At 36.4% G+C, this 16789-nt stretch overlaps 1 protein-coding gene across 1 annotated transcript; it reads left to right on the top strand.

The window, feature by feature from the left end:
• The first annotated feature begins 1524 nt into the window (after window positions 1–1524).
• LOC130918983 (mesogenin-1-like) lies at window positions 1525–3933 on the top strand. The gene is made up of 2 exons (XM_057841362.1): window positions 1525–2076; window positions 3865–3933. The coding sequence occupies exons 1-2, from the start codon at window positions 1525–1527 to the stop codon at window positions 3931–3933; spliced, it is 621 nt and encodes a 206-aa protein (XP_057697345.1).
• Window positions 3934–16789: the final 12856 nt, after the last annotated feature.

Genomic DNA, 16789 nt, shown 5'->3' with positions numbered 1-16789 from the left:
ATCTCGGTGCACACATCAACTATATGTAAAACTATGGCCAGGAATGGTGTTCATGGAAGGACACCACGGAGGAAGCCACTGCTGTCTAAAAAAAACATTGTTGCTCGCTCAAAGTTAGCAAAAAGGCACTTGGACACTCCACAGACGTTTTGGCAAAATATTTTGTGGATTGATGAAACCAAAGTTGAATTGTTTGGCAGTAAAACACAATGTCATGTGTGGAGGAATAATGGAACAGCTCACCAACATCAACACCTCATCCCCACCATAGAGCATGGTGGAGGGAGCATCATGATTTGGGGCTGCTTTGCTTCCCCAGGGCCTGGACAACTTGCAATCATTAATTGAAAATTTGATTCAAAAGTTAATTAGATGTTTTGCAGGAAAACCTGAGGCCGTCTATCAGACAATTGAAGCTAAAAAGAGGATGACCCAAATGACACAATGACCCAAAAACACAGAATTACATCAACTTCAGAATGGTTTCAGAAGAACAAAATACACGTTCTGGAGTGGCCAAGTCAAAGTCCAGACTTGAATCCCATTGAGATGCTGTGGCATGACCTAACGACAGCGATTCATGCTGGAATCTGACTGAACTACAGCAGTTTCGTCGAGAAGAATGGGCCAAGATTAGTCCTGATCGATGTGCCAGACTGATCTGCAGCTACAGGAAGCATCTGGTTATTATTGCTGCCAAAAGGGGGCCACAAATATAAAATGTGATGGTTCACTTACATATTTTCCCCCTTCTGTCATTGTATGCAAACTATCCTCATTAAAATATGAAAACCTATAAATGTTTGGGTGGTTTTAGTTAAAGCAGACGCTTTTTTTTCATCTGTGTGATTTTGACAAAGATCAGATCACATTTGATGGTGATTTTATGCAGAAATGTGAGAAATTCGAAAAGATTCAGATACTTTTTCATACCACTGTATACGTACGCATATAGACACACAATTAACAATGGACAATTTCAACATTCTGATTACATTGGATTTGACGGAAAGTACAGCACTAATGGTATTTGAACTCAGTTCTCCCAGTTCAAATGGATTGGACTACTCCTAACAATTTTAAATTCACAGCAGAAGTTTGAAAACAGTCACATGATTGGACGTCTATCATCGCAACGACACTCACAGAAGTGAAGTGAAAATTTTCGACAAATCTGACAAATCTTAAAAAATCAAGCAAGTGAAGCAGAGTCAATTAAATATGCATTGGTCCCCATCCTGTCCAAGTCTGCTGGCCTTCCCATGCACTTCGGGGTCTGGAGGTGTGAATGCGTCTCGTTTTATGATCCCGCCCGCTCGCACCTCATCCCACGAGCCGGGATCTTTCCCATGAGACCCCCCAGCCGAGGTGCGAGGCCCTCTCTCAGAGTCTCAGGAGTCCCCTGAAGGTGCAACCTCGCACCTTTCACCATATATATGAAGCAACCCTTCCCCGTCTCCTTACACTTCCTTCCAACTTTTGCCTTCTGGAGGAATTCATCGCTTCACTTTGAAAAGAACAGACATGGAGGCTTGGTTTCAGCTCCAGGAGAACCAAGGCGACTTCTCCTCAGAGAAATCCTACCCGGTGTACGATCTGGCCTCGGACCCTGGCTACTTCAGCGCAGGCCTATCTCCCGCTTCCTCCGAGGAGTCCTTCTCCCCTAACCTGGCGGACGCTTTGGAATCCTTCTTCTTCAGCGGTCAAGCTCCGACGCCTGCCAAGAAGTCCCGATCCAGGTACCAGGGCAAGAAGCGGCAAACGGCAAGCGAGCGGGAGAAGTTGAGGATGAGGGACCTGACCAAGGCTCTACATCATTTGAGGTCCTACCTACCTCCTTCGGTAGCTCCCGCGGGACAAACCCTCACCAAAATTGAGATCCTGCGCTTGACGGCGCGCTACATCTCCTTCCTGTCGGCCCAGCTTGGCCTCAGCGAGGAGGTGCTAGAGCACGGAAGGAGACCCTCGGGTCAGGTGGAGACACCTCAAACCCTCAGCCAGTTCCTGGGTCACCATGAAGCACCTTGCGATGCAACCACCACCGTCCAGATGTTCACCCCACACGCTAGCAGTCGGGTATGTTTAATTTCACAAGACGTTTGAAAAATTTTTAGACCTTTTTAAATACAAAAAAATCATCATTTTCATAATCTCCTGAGACTTGATGTCCCCATAATGTCAAGGGTGTCAAACTCATCTATGTCACAGGATTCCTTTGAGGGCCATTATGTCTGCAAATGAGTAAATTATTTGCCAGCTATTTTGATCGGAAATTTATTTTTTAGAGACCTAACAATTGTCAAATTGTCATTTTTTTGAGCCTCTCAATAGTAAATATTCTTTCATATATATATTTTTTAATTCATTTGCATTTTTTATTTACAAACAAAAAGGGGGAAAACATTAAGAATTCTCTTCTGTATTTTTTTAAAATTGTTTTTAATGAAAAAAAAATATATATATATATATATATATATATATATATATATATATACTGTAGTCAATTATTTTTCAAAATTAATGTATTCTTTATTCTAAATTTATTGACACTTTCAATTAATAAAAGGTGACTCCAGTAATAATCTTTATTTTTAAACTAATGACATATGTATTTATAAAATGGTAAATATTCTATTTGTTTTGTTTTTTTAAAGTTCTGAGTACGTACTAAATAATATTTTTTTAATTTCTTTCTTTATACATTTAGAAAAAAAATATTTATCTATTTTGAATTAAAACAGCTGTAAATGTTTTATTTTTATTTTATTAAAATTGTTTTTTAATGGAAAAAAATGGAAAATAAAGTAAATCATTTTCTTTTTTTAATTCATTTCTATTTTAAATTTATTCACATTTTTAGTGAAAAAAAAAAAAGAGTAAAACCATTCCATTTTGTTTTTAGAAAAATGTGTATTCATTTATTTTAAATAAAAATAACTGTAAATGTTCTGTTTTGTATTTTTTTTTTTAATTTAATGAAAAAATGGAAAATACAGTCAATTATTTTTCTTCATTTATTTTAATATAAAATTTTTTTACATTGAAAAAAGTAGTGTAAAACCAGTAAATATATTTCTTTTATTTTTAGAAAATGTGTATTTATTTATTTGTAAAATAAATATAAAGGTAAATATTCTGTTTTGTATTTTTATGGTTTTAATGGAAAAAAAAAAGGAAAATATAGTAAATTATTATTTTTTAATCCATTTATATTTGTAAATTTATTTACATTTTTTTTTTTTAAAATGGGGGAACACAAGTAAAACCCTTTATTTTAAAATTTACAGAAATGTGTATTTATTTTTAATTTTAAAATAGCACATATTCTCTTTGTATTGTTTTTTTAATTTAATGAAAAAAATTGGAAAATACAGTCAATTATTTTTCTTTTTTGATTTATTTTTTATTTTAAATAGAGTAAAACCAGTAAATATCTTTATTTTTAAACTTTGAAAAATTTGTACTTGTTTATTCTAAATTAAAAGTTAAAATAGTAGATATTCTACTCTGTGTCGTCTTGAAATTCATTCTAGAGAAAAAACAATATTACATTTGCAGACCACACAAAATGACGTGGTGGGCCGAATTTGGCCCCTGGGCCTTCAGTTTGACACCTGTGACATACATGACCTTGTACATGACCTTGAAGCGCACGTATGTAGATGCCGGGTCTCAGGATGCTAATTCAAAATTCATATCTGATTTGCCGCCATGGACGACGATAGACGTCCAATCCATTTTGACTGGGATGCATGGCAGCGATCCCATTCAAAATAGACTGGACGTCTATCGTCGTCAATGGCACTAAAAGGAATTCCTAATCAAATTTCATTTAACAAATGAAACTTCTTTTGTTTGTCTCAGTTTCCGAGCAACACGTCCTTGGAAGCGCCGCAGTACTGGTTGCCACAGCAACAGCATCACAACTTCTAGGGACAACGCTGAGAAACCAGAGCACGACTTTCATTGCAACAATGAACTTCCATTTTGTTGTTTTTTTTCAACAAAATATTGTGGTTTTGTACAGACGAATGCATATTTATTAATTGTTTGGAATAAACTGTATTTATGATGACAATATGAGTGAATTGTGTTGTAATTATACATGTATGGGTGAAAAAAAATGTCACGTAAAACGGATAAAATTCTTATAATTATCTTATACTGGGTCCTTCATTCCCAAAAAATACGCACTGGAGACTCCAAACGGTTTGACCGACTGGCACCGTTTGAATATCAAAATGACCGAAATTCCTTTCATTTTTAATGGCCAGCGTTTTCCCGTCATTTTCACTGACAGGAAAACATACAGTAGGTGGTTGTGATTTTTGACCACTTACCATTACAGCCCATTGATATTGAACTGCCGCCTAAGTCAATACCACTGACAGCTATGTATGTCCATGCCATTGACTAACATGAATGTCGCTACTATTGATGCCAATGCACTGGATTCCATTGAGGCATATATAAATTGATGCCATTGACAGCCATTTACGTTAAAAAAAGGGCTGTCAAACGATTGAAATTTTTAATCGAGTTAATCACAGCTTAGAAATTAATTCATCGTAATTAATCGCAATTCAAACCATCTCTAAAATATGCCATATTTTTCTGTAAATTATTGTTGGAATGGAAAGATAAGACAAGACGGACATATACGTTTAACATATTGTACATAAGTACTGTATTTGTTTATTATACCAATAAATCCACAAGATGGCATTAACATTATTAACATTCTTTCTGTGAAAGGGATCTACGGATAGATTCTTAAAGGATAAATTTGAGTTTGTATATTGTGACTAAATATTGCCATCTAGTGTATTTGTTGAGCTTTCAGTAAATGATACTGTAGTGACTAAAATGTTCTGCCCAAATGCATGATGGGAAGTGGGGCAACCATGACTGTGTGTGGTGGCTGCAAATACTATATTTTCTCTGCGTTGTGTACAATGCAGGGTGTTAAGAATAAGATCAACTCCTGTCATTCTTCCCCACGTTGCTCGCCCCAATAGTTACAATTGTTGTGGAAGAGATGTCAAAGCTTTTGGCAATTAAAAGCACGGTCCAAATGAATGCCTGTATCCACTCCACTCACTCGTCACTGCCTCTGAGCTCTGTATATACGTAAAACGGCGCCATTGTAGTCTGTCTGCGGCAATGCGCGAGTGGGTCGTTCCGTGCATGCGTTAAAAAAATTCATTACCGCCCGTTAACGCGATCAATTTGACATCCCTAGTTGTACCTTATGTTGGCTCAACATGTGTGCTTTATGTTTAAAGAACACAATTGCTAAATACTGAAGGAAAGCAATTTAATCAGGTGCAAATTATGTATGTATTTAATGTCGGTTCAACATGTTTTTTAGGGTGAACATGAGTGCCTTATGTTGGCTCAACAAGAGTGCATTATGTTCGCGCAACATGAGTGCCTAATGTTGGCTAGACATGTGTGCTATATGTTAAAAGGACACAATTGCTAAATGCTGAAGGAAAGCAATATTATCAGGTGCAAATTCTTTCCATGATTTTTTTAATGTCAGTTCAACACCCCATTTTTTTTTAGTGTATAAGCCGCACCTGACTATAAGCCGCCATCCACCAAATTTGACATGAAAACGACATTTGCTCATAGATAAGTCGCACTGGACTATAAACCGCAACTGTCCTCACTTTAGAATGGCATACTTACACCAATGGATATTAGCCAGTAACACTTTATTTGACACCTGCATCATACGACTGTCATAAGACCAAATGAACCACTGTGAAGCTTTGCAGCCAATTGGTTCAAAGCTTCATTGCTTCAAGAAGCTTCATTTGGCCATCACTGTTCCCCTGGGGGAGACAGTCAACCTCTACTACCACCTGCTGTCTACACTGTTGTTGTCCAACATACCTCCTAGCATCCATAGCAGATGTAGATAACAATCAAAATTCATGTTCTCTGCTAGTTATTTCTTCAGTTACTGTTCCAGCTGTTTCATTAATTCCTCATTATTTAGGTATTTGGTAACACTTTACTTGACCGTGACACCATTAGACAGCCATTAAAAAATCATAAGATATGACACTGTCATGATCATTAAAGAATGCTGATAACAGATATCATTTAGTGTTCTCCGGCAAATTTAGCCAGACATAAATGGAGACATAATTTGAAGGATGACACTTAATGACATGTGTCATAGACATTCAGTAATGCCCATGACAGTGTCAAATAAGTGTTACCTATTAACCCAAGTAAATCAACAAATAAACCGTACTGGACTATAAGCTGCAGGATTCAAAATGAAGGAAAACAGTAGCAGTTTATAGTCCAAAAATTACAGTATTAGTTATAAAGTTTATATCTGTTACTGGGGCGTTATTCTAAACTTGAACTTATTCCTCATTTACTAACAGTTCAAAATATGCAGAGTAGTTGCCACTTTAGAATAACATCACAATAGCAAAAGTATCAACTGATACATAATAAGTCATTAGTTAATGGTATATTACTAATTTACAAGGAGTAGGTATAAATGATACACAGTTAACAAGTCATTTGTTCCATAAGGCTTCATTATAAATGCTTAGCAAAACAAACACATAACAAGTCAACAATAAATCATTTATTAATAGTTTGCAAAAGATCTAATAACTAGTTATAACTAGGGCTGTCAAACGATTGAAATTTTTAATCGAGTTAATTACAGCTTAATAATTAATTAATCGTAATTAATCGCAATTCAAACCATCTATAAAATATGCCATATTTTTCTGTAAATTATTGTTGGAATGGAAAGATAAGACACAACATGGATATATACATTCAACATACGGTACATAAGTACTGTATTTGTTTATTATAACAATAAATCAACAAGATGGCATTAACATTATCAACATTCTGTTAAAACGATCCATGGATAGAAACACTTGTAGTTCTTAAAAGATAAATGTTAGTACAAGTTATAGAAATTTCATATTAAAACCCCTCTTAATGTTTTCGTTTTAATTAAATTTGTCAAATTTTCAATCAAAAAATAAACGAGTAGACCGCCATTGTTGATGTCAATAACTACACAATGCTCATGGGTGCTTAAGCCCATTAAATCAGTCGCACCCAAGCGCCAGCAGAGGGCGACAAAACTCCAAAAAACAAGTAACAAGTTGGCATTGCACTGAGCTGTCATTTTAATCTGGGCATGTGCGTTAATTGCGACAAATATTTGAACGTGATTAAAAAAATTAATTACCGTCCGTTAAAGCGATAATTTTGACAGCCCTAGTTATAACAGATATTGATTATAAAGTGTTACCATTTTTTTTGTCTTTTTTGTTGAATTTTTGGAACGTTTCGAATTTGGAACGGTGGGAAACAGAATTTTTTTTTAAAAAGAATATTATATGTGATGCTTGGCAAAGCATCACAAAGTATACTAGTACTCTATATGGCCACTCTGTAGACTTCCTCAGACAAACAGAACACATGGAAGTGCTAAACAGGGAACACTACGGCGCTAAAGTCCTTAAGGAAAGACCCCTGCTGAGTAGGGTCAGAGGGTGAGTGACAGCTGATGTCGACACCTTCTCTTGCCAATGAGTCAACATGGCCGTTGCATCACAAAAAACACTCATGACACAAAAATAAAACTCAGCATACACCAGATGGTGGAAGAGATTAAAAAGTGACAAACGTTCTAGAGAGCAATTCAAACAGTATTGATTAATATTAGGATCTTATCAATGTAAAATGTTTTTAATATGCCAAAAACTGTTTAAAAAAACTAATATTTATCTAAATATTGAAATTATACCATACAAATAGAATACAGGTAGAAGAGACATGGATGGGACGATACACGATGGGAACTCACGATACGACGCAATTAGATTTGCCAGAGTTTCGATACGTCACGATGTTAAAAATGGTAACACTTTATTTGACACCGGCGTCATAAGACCGTCATAATTATGAGATGACACTGTCATGAGTATTAATGAATGCGTATGCAGATGCTTTGAGTGTCATCTGGCAAATTGTGTCACTTTTGAATAGATGTAAAAGATGCGGACTGGACATGAATAGAGTAAGTGACAAAATTTGCCAGATGACACTTCATGACATCTGTCATAAGCATTCATTAATGCTCATGACAGTGTCATGTCATAATTATGACGTTCTTTTGAAAGCCTTTCTTATGAACAGTCAAATAAAGTGTTAGCAAATATACTATGCAGGGGTGAAAGTGGGCCAGAACGATCAGGAACGCAGTTCCGGTATAAGATTCAGTACCAGAACGCAGTTCCGTTATAAGATTCAGGGCCGGAATGCTGTTCCGGTATAAGATTCAGGGCCGGAATGCTGTTCCGGTACACGGTGCTTTGATTCTGAAAATATGATGGCAACTGTCAAAACGCTATGTAAAAAAAAAAAAAAAATGCCAAGCTGCCGTACATGTATTTATTCTCCAAGAAGAAAACAATGTACCAACATCAGATTTACATACACAAGTGTTAACAACAATCATAATAAGGTGCTTGTGTAGCGTAATCCGTTTCCACCAATATTTATTTTAGGGCTGTCAAAATTATCGCGTTAACACGCGGTAATTAATTTTTTTAATTAATCACGTTAAAATATTTAACGCAATTAACGCACATGTCCCGCTCAGACAGTATTCTGCCTTTTGGTAAGTTTTACAGCAGGCTTTTTGTGCTGTCTAACAGCGAACTCTTGTGGTCGCTTTGCGACATGGTTTATTTTTTTTCTTGCCAGTTCAATATGGCTGCACGACGTCTCGGGCTGACGCCTACGTTGTAATGTTGTGCTTATATGATCCTTGGACAAGATTTGTCCGTAAGTATGGTTGTTGTAAAGAATGTACATATTATGTTAGTAAGCGAAATGTTATATTTTTTGTATGAGACGCTTTTTGTTTATGTTTAGTGAACCTGTATAGCGTGCTAAGCTAACGTTGTTGCTAATGCAATGCTTGTGTACTATTTTTTTGTAGTTTCACTACGGTCTAAAGAGGACAGTGGTTTGAGGCCATTTTATTAATAAATCAGATGAAAAAGGAAGAAGTCTGATTATTAAGGCGTCGTTCACTAGCTGTCTAGCTTTGGAAAAAGTAGACGCTTCGGAGTGAGGACAGCATACACAGATTTAAATGACAGTAGAGTGAAATGCCCACTACAGTCCTTATGTACCGTATGTTGAATGTATATATCCATCTTGTGTCTTATCTTTCCATTCCAACAATTTATTTTACAGAATATATATATATAATTTACAGAAAAATATGGCATATTTTATAGATGGTTTGAATTGCGATTAATTGCGATTAATTACAATTAATTAATTTTTAAGCTCTAGTTAACTCGATTAAAAATTTTAATCGTTTGACAGCCCTAATTCATTTATATTTTATTCCACGGACGGCATGGAGGTTTCCCCAGCTGCTGCAGTTATCGGAGTCTGACGATGATGAGTCACGTGAATGTGCCAATGCACGCAGCAAAGCAAAACGCCTGTACTCATTTATCTGTTCAATTGGCTGTCATACTGACATGTGATCACCATAGATAGTTAGCTCTGATTGGTTCAAATGTGCATGTTTTCTGGAACAGCAAAAAAAAAAAAAAAAAAAAAAAGGTTGTTGAATTGATGCGACAAAAAAGGGCAATGCAACATAAAATGGATCAAATCTTTAAGAGTAACGAAAGAGTGGAGGAGGCTTATTTATCATATCTAGTTTTATTTTCTCTGATGGGGAGGTCCAGAGCATCTTAGCTGTCAATGTGCACTTTGGACTTATATTTGTTCATTTATGTTAGGCTACTTATTCATTTCCTTATGCTTTAAAAAAAAAAAAGTCAATGTTTGCGCAATCTTTAAAATATATTCCATTTCAGTCTGCATAATATAAGTCATTTGTACTTATTTTTTGATTGTATGTTACTTATATCTTTGTTATCAAAAAGAGAGAAAAAAAAAAAAGTAAATGTTTACATTAACTTGGACCGTCAAAATTATCGCGTTAAACGGGCGGTAATTATTTTTTTTTATTGATCACGTTAAAATATTTGACGCAATTAACGCACATGCCTCGCACAAACTGATTAAAATGACAGCACAGTGTCATGTCCACTTGTTACTTGTGTTTTTTGGTGTTTTGTCGCCCTCTGTTGGCGCTTGTGTGCAACTGATTTTATGGTTTTCAGCACCATGAGCATTGTGTAATTATTAACATCAACAATGGCGAGCTACTATTTTGTTTTTTGATTGGAAATTTCACAAATTTTATTAAAGCGAAAACATTAAGAGGGGTTTTCATATAAAATTTCTATAACTTGTACTGACATTTATCTTTTAAGAAATACAAGTCTTTCTATCCATGGATCACTTTAACAGAATGTAAATGCCATCTTGTTGATTTATTGTTATAATAAACAAATACAGTACTTATGTACAGTATGTTGAATGAATATATCCGTCTTGTGTCTTATGTTTCCATTCCAACAATCATTTACAGAAAAATATGGCATATTTTATAGATGGTTTGAATTGTGATTAATTACGATTAATAAATTTTTAAGCTGTGATTAACTCGATTAAAAATTTGAATCGTTTGACAGCCCTAACATTAATTTCAATTTTCATATACATCCTATGTTCTTAAGTAGTTAAAATTGAGATATGGCATTTAGTATGTGAGGAAATGAGGGAAAATAAAAATTAGGAGGCGGAGGTTGGGGTTATTGCTGTTTTTGTTAACTTTTATTTTGGAAATCATCGGAAAAAAAATACAATTTTGAATGAAACTTGTTTTTTGTATGTGTTATCGAAATAACTGTGCTAAAACAGTTTTCTTTGCATTTCAGTAGTTTAAGAGGTTTGACACCCCGAAAGAAAATGAAGGGAAAAATTAATAAGTAAATAAAATTTCTGGCTCCGTGGCGACCTTCACGTCGGGGAGTTCCGGCAAGAAATTCTAGCCACTTTCACCCCTGATACTATGTAATTAAAACCTATTTTTGTTTTAGTTGCACATGCAAATGCAGTACAGACTACATTATAAAGCAGCCGTATATCGCAATACCAATCACCTGTCATTTCAACTTTTGTGGATTTCGGGCTATGAAAGAATGTTATCTAGAGCTAGTTAAATAATTTCCCTAAAAAAAAGAAACAATTTAAGCCAAAGCTATTATTTCTAAATATCGTTTCATTTTCTTAAACAAGTAGCCATTAAATTCCCAAAATAGTTGGCTTCTTGAGCTTCAAGACCACTTGATGGCGCCATTGGGCAAATGAACCACCATAACCCATGAAAAAATGGCTGCAAAGCTTAATTGTTTCAAGAAGCTTCATTTGGCCATCCTCTGCTGCCCCCTGCTGTCGACACTGTTTTTGTCCAACATGCCTCCCAGCATGCATTGAAGGGCTACAAATGTAAAAATCATCCAAACTTCATGTTCTGTGCTAATTATTTTTTCAGGTACTACTAGTAGTGTCAACAATAATCGATGCGGCGATGCATCCCAATGCGAGGCATGGACGATTCGATTCGATGCGGGCAACAAGCCGAATCGATTCAGCGCATATTAAAATATATAAGTATGTTCAAAAATCTTTCCTGTGCAGTTCCGGTGATGCAATGGATTTGGTTTCCCTATTTGTATTATTATTCTCATGTTTCATTTTTTACACACCGCATAACTCTGGTCAAGTTTCCCACCAACCTCGTAGAAGCCAAAATGTCTCCAGATGTCTGCTTTCAATGTCTTAGGTGCATCAATAATCGTTCTCGCTCCCTCTTTCTCCGCTTCAGCAATTGTTATGTTATATCTATCTTTGTTAGATCTTGTGCCCGAACCCGATTAACATTTGGACCCGGGCCCAAAATGTTAAGCATTCACGTTCGGGTCGGGTCGGGTCGCCGGGCCGGACTAATAAATTATGGGAAAAAAAAAAAAGGGATAAAACCGAGAGCAGGCTCTCTGTATTGTGCATTTGCTTGTGCACGCACATGAACATCGTGGCCCGCATGTTTTTTTTTTTTTTATACATTAAACTTTCCCAGCGTTATTTTGTTGTGTAAATGCTTTTATAATGATCATAAAAATATGTAGACTATTTAAACATTATGAAAACTTGCGTTTTTTTCTGCGAACTTAGAATTCGTTGCGAAAGACACTTTTATTTACGCACACAAAGGCAACACAAATGTGATCCTTTTCAATCTTCTCCTCTGTGTGTCTGCAAAACCGCATGTTTTTTTTTATATTAAACTTTACCAGCATTATTTCGTTGTGTAAATGCTTTTATAATGATCATAAAAATATGTAGACTATTTAAACATTAAGAAAACGTGCGTTTTTTTCTGCCAACTCAAAGAAATGAAAATAAATTGCTGCTGCGGCGTTTTTTTTTTTCGCGTCACTCAAAAAAAAAATTTTTTTTAATCGGGTTTTTCAGGCTGGGCCTGCAAATCTAGTTAACTGATCGGGTTTTGGGCCGGGTCGGGCTTCAATACCATCAGACCGTGTCAGGGTGGGCTGGATTTTTTAGGCCCGATCTAACCTCTATTGCACATATATAGTGGGCTTGGCCTACATTTTACTTTTGTTCTACATTGCAATTTAGTTGATGTTTTGTTTGCAACTGAACTGATCCTTGGATTGATATTGTGATAAAGATGCTGTCGCACTACAATATTTTCTTTGTCGTTTTCTTTAATATTTACTTGAATATTTTTATTGATGGGTCGTTGTGACTAAAATACAGTGACTGTTATTACTGATTTTGCACAGGAGTTCAGATGTTGCACTGTGTGAAAGGCTGCTACTGTATGTAAAAAAAAAAAAAGGGAAAACCCTGGTCTCATGCAAAGCACTAATTAAATGCTGTGATCTTTTTTTTTTTTTTTTAATTTATACATCTGAAAGTATTTTCATTTGACTTCAACCAGGAGTGACACAAGAGCCAATAAAAAGTTGTTTAATGTCTGACTGCTTGTGTTGCCTCATGATTCACGAAAAATATGCTTTGCTTTAGAATTTTAATGTATCCCAGGCTTTAATGCATCGCGATCAGTGTTGTCACGGATTACTTTAAAAAGTAATGTAATTACTGATTACACCTAAAAAAAAAAAGTAATCTAGTTACTTTACTGATTACTTTATTATGAAAGTAACTGTTACTTTAAAAGTAACTTATCAGTTACTTTTTACCATTTTTTTTTCCTTTTGCTGCCTCAACATAAAAATAACTGCAAAATGTCATCGCGTGTAATTGAGTTTTTCACATAAGGCTTAATCTTTGAGTTAGCGGGGGTTTAATTTGTTGACCAGCCATTGACTCGCCCTAGCTTAGCCATTCCGGAGCCCTAAAATTAACAAACAACAAATTGCACAAAATGTGTTTAAATCAACTCCAACGACTAATTAAACCCCCGCTAACTCCAAGATTAAGCTTAATGTAAAAAATTCTGAACGTCCCCTTTGAAATAAACACCCAGCCGTTAAAATGTTGTCTCCATAAGTTGTAAAGCAATAAAACAAACAATAAGAATTAATGAAATGAACAAAAATCCTACAACGTAAAGTTTTCGTAATGGGTCAAAATCATTTTTCGAGCAGATCATGAGACTAGCACCTCGGAGACTATCCTTTGCTTTGCTTAGCCAAAAGAACACCAGAGGAGGCAAGATGGATATTTAGAGTTTCTTTAAACCTAACCTTTCAAACGCTGCCAACAACAACTTGAACAGTTGATTGAACTCGAACAGTTTCAAGATGTGTATGTGCATAATGTATATATACAGTATTGGCAAAAAGTTTGGAGACACCTCAAAGGTGGATACTTTGAAGAATGTAGAACACAAAACCTGTTTCCAGTTATTTCACTTTTTTTTGCCATTCCACGTGTTCATTCATAGTTTTGATGTCTTCAGTGAGAATATACAATAGTAGTGAAAATATATAAAATGCAAAAATCATGAAGTGTGTCCAAACTTTTGACTTTTGTTTCAGTCTTCAACATGCTTTTCCCCCAGTCCCACAAATGTAAAACTTCGCCCATGATTACAAACTCTAAGTATAAAATGTACATAATAACACATATTGTAAAGGCTGGTTTCAAACTGTAGAAGTGCTGACTCTCTCGTTACCTGTCGGCTTTGATTCGAGTTTTTTCGCGTTGTGCTGTAATTCCAAGTGCTTCCTTGTTGAATTGGATGTCGAGTTTTTAGCGGTCGACAGTCTTTCTGAGCCTACGCAGAGTTTGCAACGCACGGAGATATTTTTGTCATCTTTACTGGACGGATATGTGAAGTAATGGCTGTATGGCTTGTAAGCCATGTAAGAAATGGCTCCAGTGAGCAAATGCAGCCGTTTGTTGTATCTCTCCGGCTCCTTTACTGTTAGCATCCTGATAGGTAGCCAGGCTATGTTGTTGACGGCGCACACAGCATGGTAATACACATGACCCGTTTTTTTTCCGATGAGAAAACGTGAGATGTGATGTCACTCCCAAACTCAAGCGGAGTATTTTCTTTTCAAATGCTCTTCGTACATGACTACAATATTCTTCATTCTACATACAGTATGAGGCAACAACAAAATAGTAACGCACAGGCACCGAGGAAACTAACTTTAATCAGATAACTGGCTTGGAAAAATTAACGTGTTAGATTGCTCGTTACTGAAAGAAAGTAATCAGATTACAGTAAACCCGTTGCTGACAACACCGATCGCAATGCATTGCCGAATCGAATCGAATCGAATCGTGGCCCTCTGAATCGAATCGAATCGAATCGAATCGTGAGGCCAGTGCCGATGCACACCTCTAGTTACTAGTACATATACGATAGAACAGACATACAGTGCCTTGCAAAAGTATTCGGCCCCCTTGAACCTTGCAACCTTTCGCCACATTTCAGGCTTCAAACATAAAGATATAAAATTTTAATTTTTTGTCAAGAATCAACAACAAGTGGGAGACAATTGTGAAGTGGAACAAAATTTATTGGATAATTTAAACTTTTTTAACAAATAAAAAACTGAAAAGTGGGGCGTGCAATATTACTCGGCCCCCTTACGTTAATACTTTGTAGCGCCACCTTTTGCTCCAATTACAGCTGCAAGTCGCTTGGGGTATGTTTTATCAGTTTTGCACATCGAGAGACTGACAGTCTTGCCCATTCTTCCTTGCAAAACAGCTCGAGCTCAGTGAGGTTGGATGGAGAGTGTTTGTGAACAGCAGTCTTCAGCTCTTTCCACAGATTCTCGATTGGATTCAGGTCTGGACTTTGACTTGGCCATTCTAACACCTGGATACGTTTATTTTTGAACCATTCCATTGTAGATTTGGCTTTATGTTTTGGATCATTGTCCTGTTGGAAGATAAATCTCTGTCCCAGTCTCAGGTCTTGTGCAGATACCAACAGGTTTTCTTCCAGAATGTTCCTGTATTTGGCTGCATCCATCTTCCCGTCAATTTTAACCATCTTCCCTGTCCCTGCTGAAGAAAAGCAGGCCCAAACCATGATGCTGCCACCACCATGTTTGACAGTGGGGAGAGTGTGTTTAGGGTGATGAGCTGTGTTGCTTTTACGCCAAACATATCGTTTTGCATTGTGGCCAAAAAGTTCAATTTTGGTTTCATCTGACCAGAGCACCTTCTTCCACATGTTTGTTGTGTCTCCCAGGTGGCTTGTGGCAAACTTTAAACGAGACTTTTTATGGATATCTTTGAGAAATGGCTTTCTTCTTGCCACTCTTCCATAAAGGCCAGATTTGTGCAGTGTACGACTGATTGTTGTCCTATGTACAGACTCTCCCACCTCAGCTGTAGATCTCTGCAGTTCATCCAGAGTGATCATGGGCCTCTTGGCTGCATCTCTGATCAGTTTTCTCCTTGTTTGAGAAGAAAGTTTGGAAGGACGGCCAGGTCTTAGTAGATTTGCAGTGGTCTGATGTTCCTTCCATTTCAATATGATGGCTTGCACAGTGCTCCTTGAGATGTTTAAAGCTTGGGAAATCTTTTTGTATCCAAATCCGGCTTTAAACTTCTCCACAAAAGTATCTCGGACCTGCCTGGTGTGTTCCTTGGTTTTCATAATGCTCTCTGCACTTTAAACAGAACCCTGAGACTATCACAGAGCAGGTGCATTTATACGGAGACTTGATTACACAACGGTGGATTCTGTTTATCATCATCGCTCATTTAGGACAACATTGGATCATTCAGAGATCCTCACTGAACTTCTGGAGTGAGTTTGCTGCACTGAAAGTAAAGGGGCCGAATAATATTGCACGCCCCACTTTTCAGTTTTTTATTTGTTAAAAAAGTTGAAATTATCCAATAAATGTTGTTCCACTTCACGATTGTGTCCCACTTGTTGTTGATTCTTGACAAAAAAATTAAATTTCATATCTTTATGTCTGAAGCCTGAAATGTGGCGAAAGGTTGCAAGATTCAAGGGGGCCGAATACTTTTGCAAGGCACTGTACATGAAGCACATACACATACTGTACATGTTTATTACAATAATTATAAAGGTGCATATTTTTTACATTTTAAAAAGTGATCTTCAACTTTGAGTCCCTTTCATTGGCAGCATTTTTTTTACAGTTGGTTCCCACAATGCATTGCAGCAGCAGGTGAATGATTTGAGCTCATTGACTTACATATTTACAGGCTGGTCATTTCATCTGAACCAGTTTTATTAGAAAAAACATGTTTTTAAAAAAAAAAAAAATTGTATCACGTACAAATTATTAAGCAGACTTGC

Source organism: Corythoichthys intestinalis, chromosome 1, assembly GCF_030265065.1.
Source record: "Corythoichthys intestinalis isolate RoL2023-P3 chromosome 1, ASM3026506v1, whole genome shotgun sequence".
Lineage (NCBI taxonomy): Eukaryota > Metazoa > Chordata > Actinopteri > Syngnathiformes > Syngnathidae > Corythoichthys > Corythoichthys intestinalis.
Note: the sequence above shows the minus strand (reverse complement) of the source record. Positions and strands in the feature narration are given on the sequence as shown.

Coding starts and splice junctions, on each gene's coding strand:
- LOC130918983 (XM_057841362.1), top strand. CDS start 1,525: ATGGAGGCTTGGTTTCAGCTCCAGGAGAACCAAGGCGACTTCTCCTCA. Junction 2,077..3,864: donor CCCCACACGCTAGCAGTCGG/GTATGTTTAATT, acceptor TGTTTGTCTCAG/TTTCCGAGCAACACGTCCTT.